The sequence below is a fragment of the Gymnogyps californianus genome, chromosome 1 (assembly GCF_018139145.2).
Source record: "Gymnogyps californianus isolate 813 chromosome 1, ASM1813914v2, whole genome shotgun sequence".
Lineage (NCBI taxonomy): Eukaryota > Metazoa > Chordata > Aves > Accipitriformes > Cathartidae > Gymnogyps > Gymnogyps californianus.
Genome location: NC_059471.1, coordinates 161,932,611 through 161,954,193, shown reverse-complemented (window position 1 = coordinate 161,954,193; position 21,583 = coordinate 161,932,611). Strand labels below are relative to the sequence as shown.

The following is a 21,583-nucleotide window of genomic DNA, read 5'->3' as shown; positions in this document are numbered from 1 at the left end:
CCCCCTGTGACTGGGGCTGTCAGCATCTCTCTCTGAAGTCCCCTCTTTCATAATCAGCTTCTTTTGATCACACACTAAAACAGCTGAGGTTCTGTTTAAATGCAAGCGAGGAACAAAGCAGGTCGTTAAATATGTAGGAAACATCACTCCTTACCTGCCAGGCACCCCGGGAGGGCAGGGAGAGGGAGAGATGGGGCAGGAGGGAGCGAGAGGCGGGGAGGGAGAAGGGGCAGCTCAGAAAGGATATGGGTTGCACACCATTTTGATGCACCAGTTCCGCGGGCTGGTGGTCTGCTTCAAGCAGAAGAAGACAACGGGGGCCAAGTCGGGGTAGGGGACATCAGGGTCCGGCGGGGAGGTGACTTCCTCATCCTCACCCAGCTCCGGGGAGGACGGTGGCTGCTCCAGCGGCGTTTGCTGCTCTGAGACCCCCAGATCCACGGGCTCCAGCGGGCAGACGGCAGAGGCATGCGGGGGCTGCGGGCCTGCGGGCCAGGTGGAGGGAGGCTGGGGGACGTACTCTGCCATGCCAGCCGCAAGCGAGAACCCCTGGAGAGGAGGGGAGAAAGAGAAATGAAACCCACATGAGGAATCAGCAGCAAGAGCACAGCACGCCCGTGCTCTCCTGGTGAGTTCAGAGCAGGGGAGGTCTGCAGGACTGATGGCTCTGACAAATGATAAACCACGGTCGCACTTTGTGCTGAAGCAATTTTAAGCAAAACTCTTTTCTGCCAGTCCCTCTCTCCACCAAGAGTCCTCTGGCTAGTCCTCTCCATCACTATTTAAATAATCCCTGTAGCCCCTGAGACACCCTGGCACGGTGCTGCACCAGTGCCAACTCTTTTGGAGACAGCCTGAGCACCTTAATGGAGCACTGCGCTTTGGAGCGGGATGGGCCCATCCTGACACAACACAGCCACTCTGCCCTCACACTCCTTCATGCGGTCCTGCCAGCTCCACGTTCAGCTCTTCTGCCCCAGGCATGCCCTCTCCCATCCAGGGACACGCTGGGCTGGCCTTGTGCCATGCCAATCATTGCACAGGCTCCCTCAGACTGACACTGGCAAATGCATGTCAAACCCATACAGAACTCATTCAAACAGGGAGCTGTAACGCAAGCTAGAAGTGGGATTAAATACTAAGCACACTTTACTGGAGCTTGTGGAGCTCTCCTACGCCGGGGCAGTGGAAGCACCATGAAGACATGTTGCAAAAGTTATTCCACTAAGCAGAATGGTCAGAGAGTGCGGGTGGGTGCAGGAAGAGCAGCAGAACAGGTCTCATGCTCGGTGGCACCCGAGTACTGCAGAGCACCATGCTTTTGCTAAAGAACATCACTTTGCTGGCTGGGTGCACTTAACGGTGGCCTTGTTCTGGGAAAACACAAAGCCAAATGTTGCCCATTAAATAGCACAGTGGAAGTGGCTTGTCAAAGTGAGGGAAATGAAATAAACTCCAAGGCCTGGCTTTGGAGGGGTGTTACAGTGATGCTTTTAGGAAAGAGAGCTTGCCCAAGGACTGCCCGATGGTGGCCTGATGGGCGCTTTCTTCCCTTCACCCTGTTAGCATGCTCAAGCATCTGGAGTGCCCATGCTACAAGTACAGGTTTAAAAGCAACACAAGAGCCCTCAGACACACCGCAATACAGAAAAGGACGATCAGCAGCAGGAAAGGATGTGTCTGTCCATGGCACACACCTCGTCTCCTCGCGTCCTGGCCGTAGGTTATCCTCCCAGCCACTTGTGTCAGTTCCCTTCACTTTAGGATTACGCAGCCCTTGCACATCTCTGCTGACACTGCTCTGCCTTGGCATGCTGCACCTTTGATGTTTCAGCCCGAGACCCCTTTGATGCCCACACTGCTGGATCCATGATCTCCAGTGCTCTCCACAGCACTCATCTAGCAGGTCCAGCCAACCTTTCCGCCTAGGGCTGCAGACCCTCATCATTCCCGGTTAAGACCCTGCGAGCTCTGCCTATCCACCCTGTTCTGTCAGCCCCCTGCTCCCAACACGCACTTTGATCCAAAGCTTTGCTTGTTCTTTGAGGCTTGGTATTTGTCAGAACAAAGAGCAGCAAGTGCAGAGGTTTAGAAAGCAGACATAGTGTCCCTTAGGGGATAGCACAGAGACTCTTTGAATTCATTACCCCAAAGGCCTGCAGCTATTGGAAAGAAACAGGTATTGTGTCTCCTGACTGACTTTGGGATGCTGTTCATAATTTTTTAACCCCTGTGACAAAAGTGGCAGCACATCCTTTCCACCATCCAGCACCTCTGTTTTCACTTTCACCAGGTTTTTAACTCTGAGCACCCCTGCAACTCCTTGCACCACCTTTTCTGTTCCCTATTCCCACCAGCTCCCCATTGCCTGCTCTGAGCTGGCTGCCTTGCAGGCTATTAACATGCAGTGGCTGAGCCCAGCTTCTTTCCCATTAACAACGCGGAGGAGAAAGGTTAGCAGGGACAGCCAGGAGGATTGACTTATTACGGTGCTCAGAGCATCCACGCTGACGAGGGCATGACAATTCCAAACTGCGACGTACAAAGCTTCACAATTAACAATACAACTGAGCAAAGGAATGGGAGAAACAACCTCATCAGCATTTCCCTGCTTTCCCTCCAAGCAAATGTTCAGGGCCTCTTCTCCATCTCACCACTGCTAGATGCAGTTGGGACTTTGGGATGCAGCTCTGCCCATGCCAAACACACGTGCAAAATCAGGTAGTGGCTGCATCACAGGCAGTTTATCGCTCCAATTTGTGCAGCCCAGAGTGACTCATTAGAGGGCATACGGACAGAGCTAGGTGAATCCCTTTGGAAGTCCTGAAGCTAAATACAGTCCTTGAATGACAGCTGCCCCACTGGAGATGTGAGTAATACCCCTTACCTTCCTGAGATTAAATCCTGCTCTGCCACCCAAACCAGCCCCAAGGCTGTGATCACGGCATATTTCCTACATTAAGCAGGATTAATATGCTGTGTCAAAAGAGGGAGAGGGAAAACCCAAGCAGTGGGGCACTTCTGCGCTCTTTACGCAGTCAGTCCTCTTGTCTCACCTTCAAAGGGGAAGGGAGTGGTTTTCCTGCCAGAGACAGATCCAGGGTCCTCACCACTACCAGCTCAGATGTGGAGGTTAGAATCAGATATTTCCACTATTTTGGCCAGGCTGCAACTCATGCAATGCTGATATTTTCTCTGGGATTGCAATTACTGGCCTTCCCATGCTGTAGTATTGCTGTGTAACTTGGTTGGAGTGAGCCTGCTACAATATTTCAACCCAGGAGAGGCCCTATTTAAATCAAAATGACCAAGAGGAATGAGTCTGGCACACGCATACGTCTGCATACACAGAAAAACGTGCATCAATGGAGAGGGTTACTACCTAGATTAGAGACAGTAATATTAAGACCAGACAGGATTATAAGGCTCCAGAACTCACCTTCGGGATGCCTCTAACCTCCCCTTTGTGGAAGTGCTGCTTACTGCGACAAGGGCAATACAAGAGGACAATGAGATAGTTATGGGGTGGCCAGATGCACATTCTTCCCACTCAACCTTTTGCTCAGGCAAGCCTATCCCCAGCTGGCGGTGGCAGGCCAGACCCATCAGTGAAAATCAAATCCTTCCCACCCCTGACTTTTCTTTTCTGGACAAATGCTCCCCAAATGCACAAAAACATTCTCCTGCAAAAGTCACATATCACTGGAGGAGCGATACTACAGCCGCTGCACTTCCCTCCCAGGGGAAGAGAAGGTATTTGTGGGCTGGCAGCTCCTCCTGCTTCTCTCCCTGCACAGTCTGCACCAAAGCCTTCCCCGGAGCCAGGTCTCAGGTCTGCACTCCTCCTCCCATGGTCCATCCCTGAGGGCCATTTAAAACCACTGCCATCCCGAGCTGAGCCCCTGCTGGTCCTGCATCTGGCACACACACCTGCCCCGGACACGTGTGCTAGCAGGGAGCTCATTGACTTGGCAGGCATGGGAGAAGCTGCCAGCCTCTGGCTCAGCCCTTCCCCACTTTAGAGAAAGCACCTGGTCCTGCCAGACTCTGCTGGGGAAGAAGGGAGAAGGGTGCTCTGAAACAGCAAGGGAAGTGGTGGACTTAATGAGCAGGGGAGATTGCTTGGGAGAAAAAAGAGGAGATGTCATGATTCAGGGGAAGTGCTTCAGATTGGGGGTGTCTGTCCCCAAAGGCCGATGTCACCTCCTGGTGTGTGCTGCTCAGACAGGTCTCTGCTGAGACACACTCCACTTCAGGGCTGCAACTGGCATCCCGGGGCTCTTAATGCCACAACCTGCCAGGCACGCCACAGTCGACCAAAGTGCCATGAGCGAGCCAGCCCAAGGTGTCCTGCAGGCATCACGCCCCAACTGAAGCAGTCTCCTGGCTCCTCGCCACCCCTCCTCGGCAGGGGTTTGGGCAGAGAGGGGCCATCAGGGACTGTGGGTGAAGGAGGGCTGATGGGATCTTTGCAATGCTCATGCAGGCCTTTCCTAAAAACCTCTAGGGTGCAGACAGGACAGGGGAGACTACTGCATCTTGCCAGTGAAAGAGCCTCTTGCAGCCAGACAGGAGAGGGAAATACCAAAGAGAGGTCCAGCACCATCCCAGTGCTGGAGGCGATCCACCCAGAGCCCAGTGGGATCTCTCCCCTCCCACGTGGGAGCATCCGCAGAGTTCACCTTCCCTACCACCATCCTTAACCCCATATCCCTCGCCAGCCCACGCTGCCCCGGGGCTGTCCCTTCCTCCCTGCACATTGCTCGCACGGGGAACACCAGGGCCTGCAGCCGAGATGAAAGTGCAGAGTATATTTTCTTTAAGAGCAGCCTTACGTGTATACAGCACCTCCCATCCTGAGGGGACACAAGTCCTTTACAGACCATCCATCACGATCATTCACCTGTTACTCAGAAGCAGTGGGAAGCGCAGCAGCCGCTCTGTCCTCCTAACACCCCGCGACACCCTTGCAGAAGAGGGACAAAAATTGCAACCTCCAGCTGGCGCCGCAGGGGAGGGCAAGATGGCCCCGTCAATCGGAGCAGCACCTGCGGCACATGTATTTATTTATCATCTCCAAACATCCATCCCAAAGTTGACAAGCATCTTGCGGCACAGCTCTTGCAGCCGGCTTCACACAAACCCGAACTTATTTAAGTCTCTGACTGCGTGGCATATTTATGAATGCGTGTGGGTGACCCCATTCGGTAGCTGCGTGTGCGTGTGTGCCTCCCGGGGTGGTCTGTTGTACACGGTTGTGAGCCCGCGTTTGTTTGTTGCTATAAATGGCAAGCGCCGGTTGTGTGTTATCTTTGATGCATGCGTCTGGCTGTGGGGATGTGTTAGTCATACAGGTTTCACATTTTGAGCATTTGCAGTGGTACAATATAATTAGTGGTACACGGCTCCCTCTCTGTTTATGTTCATCAGGCATCGGCGTGTTTCTCTGCCTGTTCATGTGAGGCAGCGCCTGTTCTCATCTGCCTGTATGTGCGTGGAGGTGTATGAGTATCAGTAAGGAACAGGGTCACCTTTATTAGCAGCTAATTTGAAAGAGGAGCTTTTACATCTCCATCATTTCAGCACCTCCTAATGCAACGGGACGTGGCAGAACCCAGCAGAAAGCATTTCAAATGGTGCCTGAATCCATCGCTCACAGATGCCGGTGTGCCCACGCGCCCCTGAAACACGCCATCCTGGCCTGCAGCAGAGCCAGGGTCTCTCAGCTGCCCTGCCTGGTCAAAAGCCCACGACCTGTTGCCTCTCAGCTGCACACTGGGTGATTACTGTGCCTTATCTCTGCACATGTTATTAACCTCTGCCAGATTTGCTCAGGAGCCTGACAGCCTCCCCCTTTCCACCCTGGTGATTTTGGATCCCTCCTCCTGCTCGGGACAGGGAGCAGAAGAAATTCCCCCATCCCACTGAGCAGGGGAAAGAGCAGTGTGGTCAGCACAGGATGAAATAAAAATAAGCAAACTATCTGTCCTGAAGCCTCAGCAATACCCTGCCTTCAACCCATACCGCAGGCTGTACCCCGCAGCTGTAGGAAGAGCAAGCCCAGATCTCCTGGACTCTCCCACCCTTATCATCACAGCTGATGTCCACCACATCGCTTCCCCCTCGCGTGGCTGGGATAGCCCTGTCCTGGCCATGCCTCTGGTCTCCATCCCTGGCACAGCAAAGTAGGGATCTGCTTATGCCGCTAAGAAGCCTTGGCCAAGCCTGAAGGAGATGTTGTGGAGACCAGTAGAGATGTTGCTGGAGAGATGGGGAAAAGGTAAACGATGAGAGAAGAAAAGGCACAGGAGCAACATGGTCACTTTGGGTTGAGGAGGTACAGAGGTGAAGGAAGTTTCCTGGTGGAAAATCATTACCTGGCCTTAACTATGTGGGTCGTTTGACACCCAGAGGTTAGTGCTGCTGAAGACCTCAGCCTCATCCCATTGCTCCCCCGAGAAAAAGCATGCTTGCTTTCAACAAAACATTTTCATTTTTGGTGTCCCAAATAAACAAGCACCCAAAAATCTCCTTTTGGGGATGACTCCCCACTCTAACAGACCCACCTATGGGGAGGTTCTGCCCCAGAGCCAGTGTTTTCCCTTTCCAATCTGCCCCCCTCGCTCCCTGTGACCCCCTTTGGTCTGCACTGCTCACAGCGATGCCTCCTCCTCGGGCACACGGGCACCTTTCACATGAGTGGATTCCTGTCATGTCCTCTCACTTAAACCACCGCTTAGCCAAGCTATACATCTTTAGCACTTAATCCTTGCTCATAAATTAATCTCCCTAGCCCTGTGGTCCTTCCGTGCAGATCTGTGCTGAAAGCTGCCTCTTGCCTACCAATGCTCTGCCGATAATGATGTGCCAAGTGCCGCCCTCCCGCAGGGCTGGCACCCGGGCCAGCCGCAGAGGCAGGCTGCCATCGTGATGTCTCTGTTGCTGGCCCCGTCACGCTGCAAGCCCATGTCCGATATGCCATCTACTGTCACACCTCCGTCTCATGGCATGTGCCGTCCCCTCCCCACCCCTCACCAGGTCCTCAGACCACGTGTTTCAGATTACATTGCCCCCAGATGCATTAGCTTGCATTTTTCCTAAGATGAATCTCATTATGTTATTTTCTGTCCATCTTTCTGACCTCGCTAGTTCCCTTTGTGTTATTTTTTTGCATCCCCACTGGCAAGCAAAAACCTGTTTTATCATCATCTGGGAAAACCATTAACATGCTGTTTACTCCCTCCTCCAGATCAGCAATGAAGATGTCAACTAAGACAGATCTGATGAGGATGATAAAGAGGAAGATAATGGTCTCGTAGGCTCCCAGCAACGACGGCTTTTGGGCCGTCCTCACACCCTCAGCCCTCGAGCCAGAATATGAAGTGCTTGCAGGAGAGGCAAAACATGCAAATACCTCAATCATGCCCCCTGGAGAAGCCCACACTGGGGGAACGGAGCTGCAGCTCCTGCCCACCATGAGGGCAGACGGTGCCCAGTGCTGCAGCTGCCAGTGTTGCACCTGCGCTGAGAGTGGATGGAAAAGGGCAGCCCGGGGATGTGGCCAGGCTGGTCACTCCTACCCGGGCTAAGCCAGCAGCCAGAAGCTCTGCCCTTTCACATCATCCTTCCTGGACCAAGCTCTCTGCCCCTTTAGTCCCAGTGCCCAGCCCGACCCAGTGTCCCTTCAGGACCTGTTGCAGTGAGCAGGTGTAGGAAAACAGCAGCATACAAGGAGACGCCAGGAGACCCTCTGCTCCCCGTCACAGCACAGCACTGGATGCAACCTCCCACCCCTGCACAAGCATTCTCACCCCACCTCCAGACTCTGTCCCAACCCACATCACTGCTCACATCTGGAGAGGAGATTCCCCAGGGTGGAAAGGGAGGTGGGGAGAAGCGAGAGAGGAAGGAGCATGTCTAAAGGGAACACAGTGCTAAGGGATTTGGGGAGCATCAAGAGTTATATCTTACACCTCTACCCTCCCTATAAATTACTGCCCCCCCCAATCCCCTGCCTCCAAAGGAGATAATCTGCATAAACCCAGATGCACATTTGGAGCAAAATGACTCTGGCAAAAACAAAAACCGGACGGGAGCTGAAGCTATGTGGAGTGCGATGATGTCCCAGGCTCTGCCTCTACAAAGGAGAGGGGATATGGGGAGAGAAAAGTAGCTATGAAGATGGGAATCATCTAGAAGCAGAGAGGAGACAACGCTGGCAGCTCTTCTGCAACGGCCTACAGGCTGTTCAATCTCAGGTCAGTAGATAGACCAGGACCTGGTGATGGCTCCCTGCATCCCACGTGACTTGACTACTGACACTGCTACTCATTTATATAAGCCTGAAAAGACCCTTCTCTCCCTGCTGCCACCAGGAAAAAAAGCCCAAATCAAACTTTGGATGGTTGCTTGAATAGAAATCACTGAAAAGCAGCAAAGACACCAATGCAAGCATATCTGACCACAGAACTGAAATGGACCCCTGTAGACCAAGTCCAATCCCTCCCCATAACAGACAACTTTGCAAGGAAACTCAGTCCAAAAGAGTCCATAAACAGTTACCCTACCCCCATCTCCCACCACCCCCACTGGCAAACTTAGAGTAGCTCTGAAGACAAAATAGCAAAAAAAAAAATGCCCAAGGAAGACAAGCAATTGAGGGCATCACCACTGCCGAAAGTCCCTGCTCCGGGAGGAGATGTGAGATGATGCTGGGCACGCTGCACACGTGCACACACGGCACACACGGCGCACACACACACAATGCAGCAGCAGAAACAGGATCCCATCCATCCCTGCCAGTCTGACCTGTAGGAAAATCCATTCCTAACCTCCGTCCTGGAAAGTGACTTAATCGAGCCTGTCAGCAAGACACACTAACCGAACACCTGAGAAATGTTTAATACCACTAACCCCACCTGTGCTCTCTATACAGCACTGTTTTTCTAGCCATGCCAAACTCTGACACTTCAGAGAAAGGAAATAAAAACATTCCCCCCGCAATGATCACACCACACAAATACTTTCAGCATCCACATCACAGCAGCAAAATCCCTGGCACTCACCACTTCACCAGCTACCAACAGCGCAGGTCAGCAGCTCCTCTCCACCCGGTTCAACCACACAGCCATAACCCCAAGCTCCAGTGGTTTCGCATGGCAATGCCCCCTGCTAGCCCTCCCCAGGACACCCCTATCAAGCTTTACGTTGAGGCACGATGGAGCAGGATGTGGTGTCTGCACTGCAGACGATGGTTATGTCAGAAGCAGAGACCAGCTGCCTTTCTTTTTTTTTTAATACACACACACACTTGATAGGAGGGGAACAACCTTTTCTTTCGGAGGCACCCCTTCAATCCTGCCTTAGTCACATGGAGATCGGGCTGCTGTACTGCATTCTGCGGGTGCTGGGAAACACCAGCTACTGCAGAAAACACCAACAAGCAGCACTTCACACCAAGACCCCACAGCACGTCCACTCACCCACAGGCTGCAAGGACTGGCATTGACCTGCAAAGGCCCTGATGACTGAGCCTGCCTTAGCCAAGAGACCACCTCCCTCCTGCGCCACCACAGCAGCACACCTCCGGTCCAAGGCAAGCGATAAGGCATTTTCTGAGATCTCCTCATTGCAATTAGTCCCTGATACACTGGGCTGATTGCTCTTCAGGGCACCGCAGTGCTTCAAACACGGTGGCCTGACGAGTACCGGGAAAGCGAGGAGTTTATTACCAAGTTAGTGGGTTGATTTATGCAGTCTGAGTTATGATTAGAGGGCTTAAATAAATTTTGTATCAGTATAAGACATTTTTCAAACCACTACGCGATTTCTAAGAGCTTCAAGGTATGCATTTCAGACACAGATGAATAAACTAAATAAGCTGACTATATTAGGTCATTATAAACAACTATGCACCTCTGCATACCTGGGAAGAAACCTTTACCTTCCAATGGACCAACAGACTGGGCTTTTATAGATCTTGAACACTCTTAAAATCAGCCCTATGTTATCCCATCTTATAGGTTTAAAAAAATACAGCTAAGAAATGGTACTACCTGATCTTGCAGATCCACCTGCACCACAATTTCTGAGCCCATCCATGGACTCAGCAGTTTTAGCAAGGCTCTGTGCAAGTGCAGCTGTTCACCTGCTTGCTTGAATTTGCAGGATTAGGACTTTGATTGAATAAAAGATCAAATTTATTTTAAAACAGTGGCCAGCTCATTTAAAGATCCCTAACACTGTGTGTGCATTTCATGAGTTTCCAGCTGTAGATACTTGTTCTCTTTGAGAAAAATGAATAAAAATTGGTTTCAACATTTTTTTTCCCCTGGAAAAAAAGCTGACCAAGCATATGGCTTCTTTGCAGCAGAGCCCGGAATTGCAGGCTTCTCCCAAAATCAAAGGTGGCCAGGGCTCAGCCTAAGCCACCCTGGTCTGGGATATCCTCCCGGTGTACCTTGCTGTGGATGGGACAGGGCAGGGCTGTAACACTACAGGCTACTTAGGGCTGTGGGTTGGGACCACATCGCACTGGGCATGGACACATGTGTTCTCCAAAACCAGATCAGGCAGCAGTAACGCAGCCAGGTGTGAAGTGGGTTGGTGGAAGGAAGGAGGGAAGGAGGGAAGGAGGGAAGGTAGGAGGGAAGGAAGGAGGGAAGGACGGAAGGAAGGAGGGAAGAAGGGAAGAAAGGAGGAAAGGGAGGGAGGAAGGAAGGAAGGGGGGAAGAGGGGAAGGGGGGAAGGAGGGAAGGAGGGAAGAAAGGAGGGAAGGGAGGGAGGGAGGGAGGGAGGGAGGGAGGGAGGGAGGGAAGAAGGAAGGGGGTGAAGAAGGAAGGGAGTGAAGAAGGAAGGGAGGGAGGGAGGAAGCCCGGGACTAGAGGAGAATCCAGAGCTGCAGCTTGGGGCACAGGTACATTATCGGCGCTTTGAGGATGCCCAGGGCTGGACCAGTGAGGAAGGTGCTGCTCTTGGTGGGGACAAGGGTAGGGACACAGGAAAGCTTGCCCAGCATCGTGGGTGCACTCTGATAAACCCCAAGCAGCCCAAGTGGTCTCCTCATATCCCAATCAAGGCCACTGTGCCTACCCAGAAACACCCACAGGCAAGCAGTGAGCTCCTCGTGAATCAGCATCCCCCTCCCGCGATGCTTGCCCTCACTCTTGATGGCTGTGGCTGCGCTGGCCCTGCTCCCCCCAGGTCCACTGCCTGAAAACGCACCTGAGGCAGCAACAAGGGGAGATTTTGTAAGAGAAAACGTGAGACAGGTTGGCATAACCCCCCCTTTATGATAGGCACTGTCAGATTGATTCAGGCTTCACAAGGCAAACCCCTTAGACGTGGCAGATCAAAGCTCCCTCCTTGTCCCCCTGACTCTCTTCTGAGATATTCACCCCCAGATCTCCTGGCAAGGCACACGTGCATCTGCTGGTGCATTGAGGTGGCCAGTGCTTAGACACATGCTTTCCAGTGAGATCTGCAAGAAAACCACTTTTCCTCACCTTTCTGCTACAGCCAGGGCCAAGGCTTTCCCAGACAGCTACTGCCCCCTCTCCCAGCCAGCCTGGTGCAAACACCCTGCCAGTGGGCAGGGAATCCAGCGCGATACCTGGATTCGATCCCTGCCTGCCTCCTGGCTCCCCTGGGGAGAGGATCGTGGCACTAGCCCTTCACCGACAGGCTGCCGTTCTGAGGAAGCTCGCATTTGATGCCAATGCCATGAAACTATTATGTTATTTAAAGGAGAGAGAAATAAATGCTCTCAGTCCAGCAGCATAAGCCCCTGCAGGCAGCGGGCAGCTGCCTCCTGCCTGAGGCTGTGCTCCTGCCCAGACCTGAGGGATGGGGCAGTGATGGCTGGGGGAGAGATGCTCAGAAGGTGTCCTTAAAATATAAAGGGGAAGGGGGGCAGAAACAGGGCTCTTGAATTCCCTTCCCGGTGCTTTGAATTAAAAGTTTCTTTGCAGGTAGAGCGTTGAGAAGATAATGAGCTTGCGGATTTCCTTCCACCGATAGAGAAGTTTATGTGTTGGAGTGAAAACATCGAGGGGTGAGGGGAGTGGAGGGTCAGCAGACCCCTTTCTTCTTCTGAGATAATAAATCCTCAATCACCAGCCCAAATTTAAGACCAAGAGCTCTGCAATAGCACACAGAAACAACTGACAATTAACATAGCAGTCTTCTAAGCAACAGAGACACAGAACCACTAGCAACCCCCAGATCAATGAGAAAAACACTTCCTATTAGCAGAAAGAAAATGCAGAGCAAGTTCTGCTTTTTTATGTTTACCATTTTTCTTTGTAATAATTTGCAGGGAAATGATGCATGTTGTTTTTTTCTTTCTGTTGGTTTTTTTTTCAAGCCTCTGGTACTTTTCACACAGCTGCTGTTACCAAGAAGCAAAAGGTATCCAAGAGTGTTAAGAAAACCAGTATTGGCAGAAAATATGCCAGAAAATTGCCAGTCAACAATGTCTAACATTATTTCTGGTTCTCTTCTTTTTTAATTCTTCTATATCTCTCCACCCGACTCCAGCCAACAGCTTCCAGTGATGTACAGAAGATGATGCATTTGCTATATCAAAGTACATCCTATTCCCTCTCCCTTTTCAGACACTTTAGATGTTGCACACGCAATTGAAATGCAATAATAATCATAAACAAAACAAGAAAAGACAATTTATGAAACCTAAATCCAAGACTCAACTCTTGTTTTGCAAAGAAAAGAAATACCCCAAACCCAAGAAGCCCCTAAACAGTGAGATGGTTTTAAGAAAAGTTATATATATACAAGTCTCAGACAGTTACCTCTCCAGGGAGGAGATTTTGTAAGCCTTCCTCTTTCCCACCATCCTTCCCCATCATAACAGTGCAAACTAACCAGGGCTAAATTTGAAATTCCTGGGATTATTCACACTCCTTGTATCATTTATAGTCACGTATAAAGAGCTGCTGAATATGTGTGAGAAACACATTCCCTGCTGCAACCGCTCATGGATGTGAACTGCTGGACACACAGTCGTTCCCTTTCCACCACCACCCCTGCCCAAAACACACACCAAAATCAATTATTGCTACTTGTTGGGTAAACAGAGGCAGTCTCACATACATGGCCACCGCACACGGACATACACGTACAGCTGGACATGCACAGAGGAATAACTTTCCTCTCTGGAAAGACAGAATTATTAACATTACAGACATGTCTACCCTCAGCCTTTACTTCTGCCAGAGAGGAAACAGGTACAAAACAAAACAAGAATGATACAGGTACACGGGTGGGCGCAAGTTTTCTATTAAAAGGACAGCAAAAATAAGCAAAACGAGACAGACATAAGGTTAGCCAGGTGTGCATGCGTCTCACCTACCTTTGCATGGAAAAGAAATCTCCAAGGGAGAAGTGTCCAAGTCAGAGAAGCAAAATAAAATAAAAATGAAGATGCTTTGAAAAAATTCCCCCACCAAGAAAAAAAAAGCCCCCCCCACCTCCCCCCCTTGCACACAGGCACACTCACACACAGACACACACACACCTCAGCGCCCCGGGGAGGGGGGGGAAATAGGAGAAAAAAGATCAGGATCAGCTGAGTGACGGGGAGCAAAGAACCTGCAGGCGAGAAGCGGGGAGTTGTGTTAGATCCGTGGCTGCAAGGACTGAGCGTGTGCAGGAAGGAGATGGTTTAAAAGGAGAATACATGGTAAGAAATTGTGGCTGCTCAGGCTGGAGTCTGAAGCTCTGGAATCAGAGCAAAAGAAGAGAGGAAAAAAAAGGACCTCTTCCTTCGCGGGAGGGTTTGGGGGTCTTTGTCTGTGTGTGTGTGTGTGTGTTTTTCCAGGCGGGTGTTGTTAAGAAGTGACAGAAGCTTCCTTCCAAAAAGACCAGAAGGTCAAAATAGTCGCGGGGCGCTGGGAGGTGATGGAGGTGTGGGTGGGGGCAAGTTTAGCTATTCCATGGTGGGAAAGCAAGGAGGAAGGGCTCGTGTGTGGTTTCTGTCTGTCTGTCTCTCTCTATCTGTGTCTTATGGTATGTTCACCAACGGCTTATGGAGTGAACTGCACAGCGAGAGAGAGAGAGAGAATAACTGTACAGGCAGAGAGGGAGAGTGAAATGCCGTCCTTACAGTGACACCAAATGTCTTTAGGGGAAACCTACAATTAGAGGCGCATAAGGCAGGAATTCTAGCAACACCAGAGGAAAGGAATAAATCTCCTTGCACACCGTCACACACCCACATCTATGGTGCGGTCTCAGGACAGCTGATTTTCCCCTGCCTTCAGCCCGCTCATCCTTCCTTTTCTGATGGACACCAGCTTTGGCGTGCTTGCCTTGCCCTGAACTTGTCAGCGTGTGTCCCTCCACAGGTCACAGACCCAAGCAGGTTAGAGAATTACCCCTTGGGAAGAGTTAAAAAAAAAACCCTAACAATCCCCCCAAGAAGTCCCTCCCTCAAAACCAGTCCCTCCTCTCCCCCCATCCTCCTCCCAAATCTGTTACAGGAACTCAGGGCGTGGGAACAACTTGCTGCAAATTAGTTTCCTACTGCATTTTGTGAAGCCGGGGGGAAACAAGAGGGATGGATAACACGCAGGGATCCCACCATCCCTGGGCTAAAACAGAGTACGGCCGCCCTGAGCCTCCTCCAATGGAGGCCAGCCCAGCCGTCTCCCACACCGATCCCATCCCGTGGCCGAGCACCCTGGCCCCACGCCAGCACAGGCCCCTCATCCTTGGAGCATCAACCTTCAATTTTCCTGCTGAGGATCCCCAAGTCGGCTCTGGGAAAGAGACCCTACATGAAGCCATCAGAGTCCTCAAGGCTCTTCATTGGTTTTGCCTGTTCAGACCAATAAAACCCCAGACATTATGAGAGACAGAGATATTCTTGCTTCTGCCAAGGACATATATTGTAAATAAGCAGGTAAAAAATGCCCAGCTCCCAGGTGGGGTGTGGTACAACATGCACTGCAGCCCAGAAGCTCCTCCACTTCCTCGCAGGGTTACACAAAGCCTTCACCAGCCCTTCCCCACCAAGACGATGCCTGCACCGGCTGTCACAGACTTCGTGTGCATGGCTAGAATAGCTGGGCCGGGGTAATTAACACATCTGACCTAAAAAGGGCTGGGAAACCAAGCACTTCAATCGTACTGCAAAACAGGACCTTGGATGTTAACTCTCTGTGGGAAGGCAATGCAGCAAGTCCACCTTCTGGTAAAGCCAGAGCATCTCTGGTTTTACCTCAAGGTAGCTCACATGCATTCACCATCTAGGGTGAAAAACACCCAGTACATATCCTTTCCTCTGCCATCCATCTCTGCGTGGCTTGGCTTTGCTGTGCCAGGGGCGTCGGGCAGAAGCCAAGGAGCCCCTGGCCATTTCCATCACATAAGCCAAGCTCCCTGGAGCCTGAGCGAGGTGGCTGGCACCACCACTGTCTCTCGTGAGGCCCTTAAAAGTCTTTGGAGCAAAGATGACAGCCACTGTCCGCTTTTAGCATAACACTTTTGTGTTTTATAAAGTGTCTAATCTTGTTTCCTCTCCTGAAAGGCAAACTCAGCCCTCAGAGGATCTTCAGGATGCACCAGGAGTGCTTAAAAAAAAAGGGAGCAGAGTTATAAACGTCAGGAATGTTGTGAGGATCAAAAGTTACCTGATTAACAACCCCTGTGAAAACAGCCCTTCCTCACGCAAGTCCAGCCTTTCTTTTTTTATAGCTTCTGACCAGGGCTGCAGTTGCATGGTGAACCCATGCATCTCCCACAAGCCAGAAAGAGATTTCATTCCAGGATAATAAATATTTATGGTGGCCAGACCTCTCCCCATCAGTGGTCAGAGCCTGTTTGTACTGAAGCCGTGCAGGGGACTACCTCCAGCCACCTTCAGTACCAAAGATGGTTGTGGTTACCCTGAGTCCACTGTCCTGCATAAGCTGGAGGGCTCCCATGTAGGAGCAGGGAGACAGCAAGTGCCCATCCACCTCAGGAAGCCCCTCGAAGTGCAGGATGGATACGATTTTGTGACACACCGACTCAACTTCTTAGTGCAATGGGGATGTGGTGCTGGGCACGTCCCCAGACCCAGCGCAGAGTTTGGGGTGATACCAGAGCCATGTAATCATCCCGAAAGTCAGCTGAGGCAGATGCCCAGAGAGATCTCTAGACAATCGCTCTGAATCCTCGGGTGCCGGGCTGCTGGCAACCCGCTGAGACAGCTCCTGCCTCAACCAATTCTTGGCAGCCCCCTAAGAGATGTTACTCTTCCCTAAGCACGCCACAAGCACCACACATAGCAAATATGCAAGCAACTATAGGCACTCACACTCCTGTATACTCACACCTATGTATGCCTTCCCCATTCCCACATACACCAGAGGGGCTGGCTGACCTTCTAGTCCCCTCGTGCTAGCAAGTCCACCCTGGGCTGCCGAGGTTAATCCTCTTGGCTTCCTCCTCATCAGCCACAAGACACTGGCCACTCTCTCTCCTCATAAAAAGCATCTGTTATTCCTTCCTGAGAAGGGCTTCAATTCTGTCCCCGAAATGATGAATCTGAGCATTATATGATTTCAGATGCCTGCAATTCACCAACAAGCCCCTTCAGGGGGAACAGGGAAAAAATGCAATTGAATTTATTCATGCATGAATATCAAATGAGAAAAAGAGAATGAGGAGGAGGGCAGGAGAAAGAGGGAGAGGGTGAGACAGGAGGGAGAAACAGGGCAGCAACGAGAGGCGAAAGAAATGAAATGGTAAAGGAAGATGAAGGGTACATACAGAGGGGCACGGAGGATGGATGCACATAAATACACACCCAGGATAATCCGTGGGTCATCACTGATGTCCACATCCCAGGATCATGTCTGTTTGTCTTCCAGCGTACCTACACCATGGGGATTACAAGACATTTGAACTCTCACTCAGACAAACGCCCCAAATTGATAAAAGCATGCAACAGGCTTGGAAGGAGGGGAGAGGGAAAGGGGCTGGGTGGGGAAATGGAGCCATGCCATTCATCCCTTCACAGACGGTGAAAAGAGCAAGCCCAGAGCAGCTCACGCTCCTGCTGAGACACAGGTCCAGAGCAGAGTCCCCTCATCCCCACACCCCTCCCCAGACTGCACACACCGGGGAGGATTTCCATGGCCTTGCTGGTACACACACCATGGGCACCCCCCACAGTGGCAATCCCAGTGTTACCACCAAGCCTTGGGCTGGGATGCCGCTGCCCTCCCTAAGCAGACCCTCCGCTCCACCAGCCCCAAGAGAAGGGTCTGAAGATGAACGGCTCCTTGTCTTGCAGCTCAGAGTAGTCACAGGGCTCCATCTTCAACCCCCAAGGCTCTTTCAAAGAGTTTTGTTGCCTGCCCTGAGTGATACGTGTGGGCTCTGCTGGAAGCAACCTGGGGATGGGTCACACCAGAGTTGAGCATGGCACAAGCTGGTCCTACAGATGCATCCAGAGCATTTCCAAGGGTCCCTCCCTATCCCCCTCTGTGATTTTTGAGAGGAACAGGAAAGTCCATGTCGTCCTTCTCACCACCTGAGCCAGCAGCATTGGCTGGGGGGGTTACTGGGGAAAGTATGTGATTCACTGCAACTGCTTCAGAGAGGGGACCGGGCAAGAGGGAAAAAGCAGCAAAGGGGGAGCCGCATCAAAGCAGAGAGGCTCCAGGGTTAGCTCTGGGAGATGCAGCCCTCTCCTCTGCAGGTTTGCAGGTGGCTGTGGGCTGAGCCCACTAGGCAGCAGCCTACATTGGACTTAAAGACATCCTCTAGCCAAGTCTCACGGCCATCATCCTGCCTCCTGCCAGGCTGACCCAGCCACAATCCCTCTTGCCAGCCCTGATGGCAGATCCTGCTCTCCTGCCCAGCACACAGGAGCCAAACACTGACCGTTGCTGCGAATCCTGCTGCTGTGGCCCCCAGGAATGGCTGTGCAGCCCAGCCCACCCTCCAGCTTGTCTGCACAGTGCACAGACCCCTCGGGGCTGGGTCCACTGTGTGCCCGGGTTAGACACAGCCACATGTAAGCTGAGCTCATCCCTAGGCACGTGGCAAGGAAGAGGAGCAGCCAGGCACAAAGCAGGCTTATTCACAGTGCTCCCAGGTAGGGCATCAGGTCCGGCATCTGTTGCCGTTGTGGGTTTATGTTTGCTGCTTCCAGGAGACGGTGCTCAGCTTTTCCCACACCCTTCAAAATAGAAAGAGAAAAATAAAATGAGAGAGAGAGTGTGTAAGCTCTGACGTGAACCTAACTTTAGATCCAAGGGCTGATGACTCACTCCACTGGGGGAGAAGTGGCTGAGCTGGCTGTAGGTTTCTGTTTATATACCTCACTGAGCTAAATATATAGACTGATAAGTTCTTCTGTTCTAGCCCAACAACTTCAATCTACATTTTATCCCCCTCAATCTTAATGTTCCCTTCCCTTCTAAATCTCTCTCTCTTTTCCCCCAGCATTGCCTTCTTAATCCCCTTTACACTTGCTTTGTTGTAGGAAATTGAAGAAACACATGTCTCCCCACCTTCCACTCTCCCCAGTGTTTATGGTTAGACTCACAGGGGATTTCTGGGGAATGATTCAGTGTTGTGGCTCTTAAGCACAGCTCCTCACACCGATCTGCCGATGCATTTCAGACCCAGCCTGGCGCTCCCAGTCGCGGTGCTGGCAATCAGATCCTGTGCCGCCTCCTGATCCCGGTGGTCACATGGCTCTCAGGATGGATGTCGAATCCCTCCCAGGGGTCCCTTGTCCTGTTGCTCCAGCGCTGAGCTCCGCTCCGGCGCCTGCCCATGTGTCCCAGGGCTGGCAGGGTGTGTCCCTGCCTTCTCCAGCCCAGCACCCCGGGGCACGATGCCACCCTGCCAACACGCCTCAGGCCCCAGCTGTGGCACTTGGGCATCACGGGCTCCCTGAGGAAGGGCTGACAGCCACCACCAGCTATTCTCCACTTCTGTGACCAGAAAAAGGACTTTATCATCGGCAAAAGGCATCTGGACAATTCTTTTCACCTGTGATCTGCCAGAGCAGGGGACTCGCATGGCTGGCACCCCACAGCACCCTCCCTCACACCTGCGCCCGTACCTTGCACATTTATGGCATGATGGTGCCATGGTCGCTCTCCCTTTCGACAACTGTCACCTTCCAGACGTGGGCTGCAACCCGTCCATCAGCTGCACAGGGGGTCTGAGGGCCCACAGAGCGGGGTCCCACACATCCCCTCCTCCTCTCTGCTGGGTGCTGCCATCCCTCCCCACCACCTGATAAATACAGCATCATCTTACACGTTGGAAAAGAAGCCCCTCAAGACATGTAACGTTGGAGAAGGGCTGAGACAGGGAGTTCAGCAGCACACGATGCTGCAGGGAAGCAACATCCACATGCACAAATCTGCCTGGGCTTCTCTTTTACAGGGCCAGGGTGGTGTAGCAGAGCTGAAATAGATGGTTGAGCACACAAGGACCATTTCTGGTTGCACCAAATACCACCGTGGATCTGTAACATCTGCAAGCTGTGATACCACCTCACCTCACTGCTCCTCATCCGGAACAGGCCAAGACAAGTGGAGAAGTGGATGGTAAAAGAGAAGAGCTTAGAAAGAGGCGAGAGAGAAAACACAAATTAATCCCTCCAGCAGAGGAGAGAAACAAAGAAAGTGCAAGAGAAAAAGGAATCTCTGCCCCCAAAGGGCAGCTCCGAGCTATGGTGGCAGACAGGTTTCTAGACGGGAGACAAAGACCATTTACAAAAAGGTGGTTTGTTATGAAAAACAACAGTGGAGAGGAAAAGCATAATGAGGGGGTGTGCATTTGAGGGAGAGGTCTCCAAGGGATGGAATCCAATTTAACCCAACAGCTCAGCCTAGGAAAGGAAGATCACCATTGCAGTTTGCTAAGCAGCTGCTGAGAAGAGGAGCATTGTCTTCAAAAGCCCTGGATGAATCTTCTCTAGATGTAGGTCTGTGGGATCCAATGGTGAAACCCAGATCTGAGCTTCCCCAAGGCATCCCTTGGGTTTGGACCCAGACTGAGGTACGCCTGTCTCTAAGGGACTGTCTCATACAGTACCTATTTGTCATCTTGCTCAAAACCTTCCCGTCTCTGCTGAAAGTATCAGAGAGCTGGTTTCCCAGCTGGTGGGCAAACACCAAAGCTAAGCCATCCTGACCTGCTTCACCCCACTGATCATCCAAAGGACAACACAGAGAGCCTGCGTACATCAGCCTGATCATAGAATCATAGAATGGTTTGGGTTGGAAGGGACCTTAAAGATCATCTAGTCCTGACCCCCCTGCCATGGGCAGGGACACCTTCCACTGGACCAGGTTGCTCAAAGCCCCATCCAACCTGGCCTTGAACATTTCCAGGGAGGGGGCATCCACAACTTCTCTGGGCAACCTGTTCCAGTGCCTCACCACCCTCACAGTAAAGAATTTCTTCCTAATATCTATTCTAAATCTACCCTCTTTCAGTTTAGAACCGTTACCCCTCATCCTATCACTACACTCCCTGATAGAGAGTCCCTCCCCATCTTTCCTGTAGGCCCCCTTTAAGTACTGGAAGGCTGCTATAAGGTCTCCCTGGAACCTTGTCTTGGCTGAACAACCCCAACTCTCTCAGCCTGTCTTCATAGGAGAGGTGCTCCAGCCCCCTGATCATCTTCGTGGCCCTCCTCTGGACTCGCTCCAACACGTCCATGTCCTTCTTATGTTGGGGGCCCCAGAGCTGAACGCAGTACTCCAGGTGGGGTCTCACGAGAGCAAGAAGGACCAGCGCTTCATTTGGAGAGAGCGTAAGCAAGCTAACCTCAAGTGCGTAAGTGTTAGCAAATGCCTGTTGCAGAAGGACAGGCTCTGTCTAGGCTGAGGTCAACAGCCCCCAAGAGATCCATTACCTTCTCGGCACAGCTGTGCTCCCTGGCTCTGTTGGGCAGCCCCTGCCTGCCCTCATACAGCTGGAGGGAGGCCAGAGCAGAGGCAGAGCAGGCAAGACGCATCCTCCGATCAGCAGCTACTCCAGGGAGCAGAGAAGGCAGCAGCAAGGGCTAAAGAGCACCCCAGGCTGGACTGGGGTCTCCTCTCAGGCATGTTCACTGCTCCTTAAAAAAGAGAAGAGAGCAAACCTGCATCTCAAGTAACAGATAGTCCATCTCATCACTCATCCATCACTTTGGCCTTAACTCTTTGAGGCTCTGTGCCATGTTCTGCACAGCTGCTTTATCCCAGCTGTACCTGACCCATGGTCTCACCTGGCTTTGGACCCAGGGGAGGCTCCGAGGAAAACCAGACAAGCATCTGCAGTCAGCTGAGTGGCAGAGAGCAGCAATGGGCTGAAAAGCAAGAGGACGGCTGGGGCTAGAAAGAAAAATGGAGAAAGATTTACAAAAACAAAGTAACAACAAAGGCAATCTTGTGGTGCCACCTCGTGATGGGTTTGCACAACATAGCCTGGGCCAAGAAGTCCTGGGTCCAAGGGTAGCTGCCTTCCAGGGAGCAAGAGCAGAAGTGGAAAAGAACTGAGACAGGAGTCCATATGCAGTAAGATCTACAAAAAGGTGAGACCCATTCACATTTGCTATGGCTCA

At 51.8% G+C, this 21,583-nt stretch overlaps 1 protein-coding gene across 1 annotated transcript in view; it reads right to left on the bottom strand.

Moving 5' to 3' along the window:
• The window catches only part of CACNA1I (calcium voltage-gated channel subunit alpha1 I), a 166,306-nt gene extending 165,778 nt beyond the window's left edge, over window positions 1-528 (bottom strand). The window contains exon 1 of the mRNA XM_050892893.1: window positions 248-528. Within this exon, the coding sequence (XP_050748850.1) occupies window positions 248-528 (281 nt within the window). The remainder of the gene's footprint in view (window positions 1-247) is intronic.
• Between the last annotated feature and the right edge of the window lie 21,055 nt (window positions 529-21,583).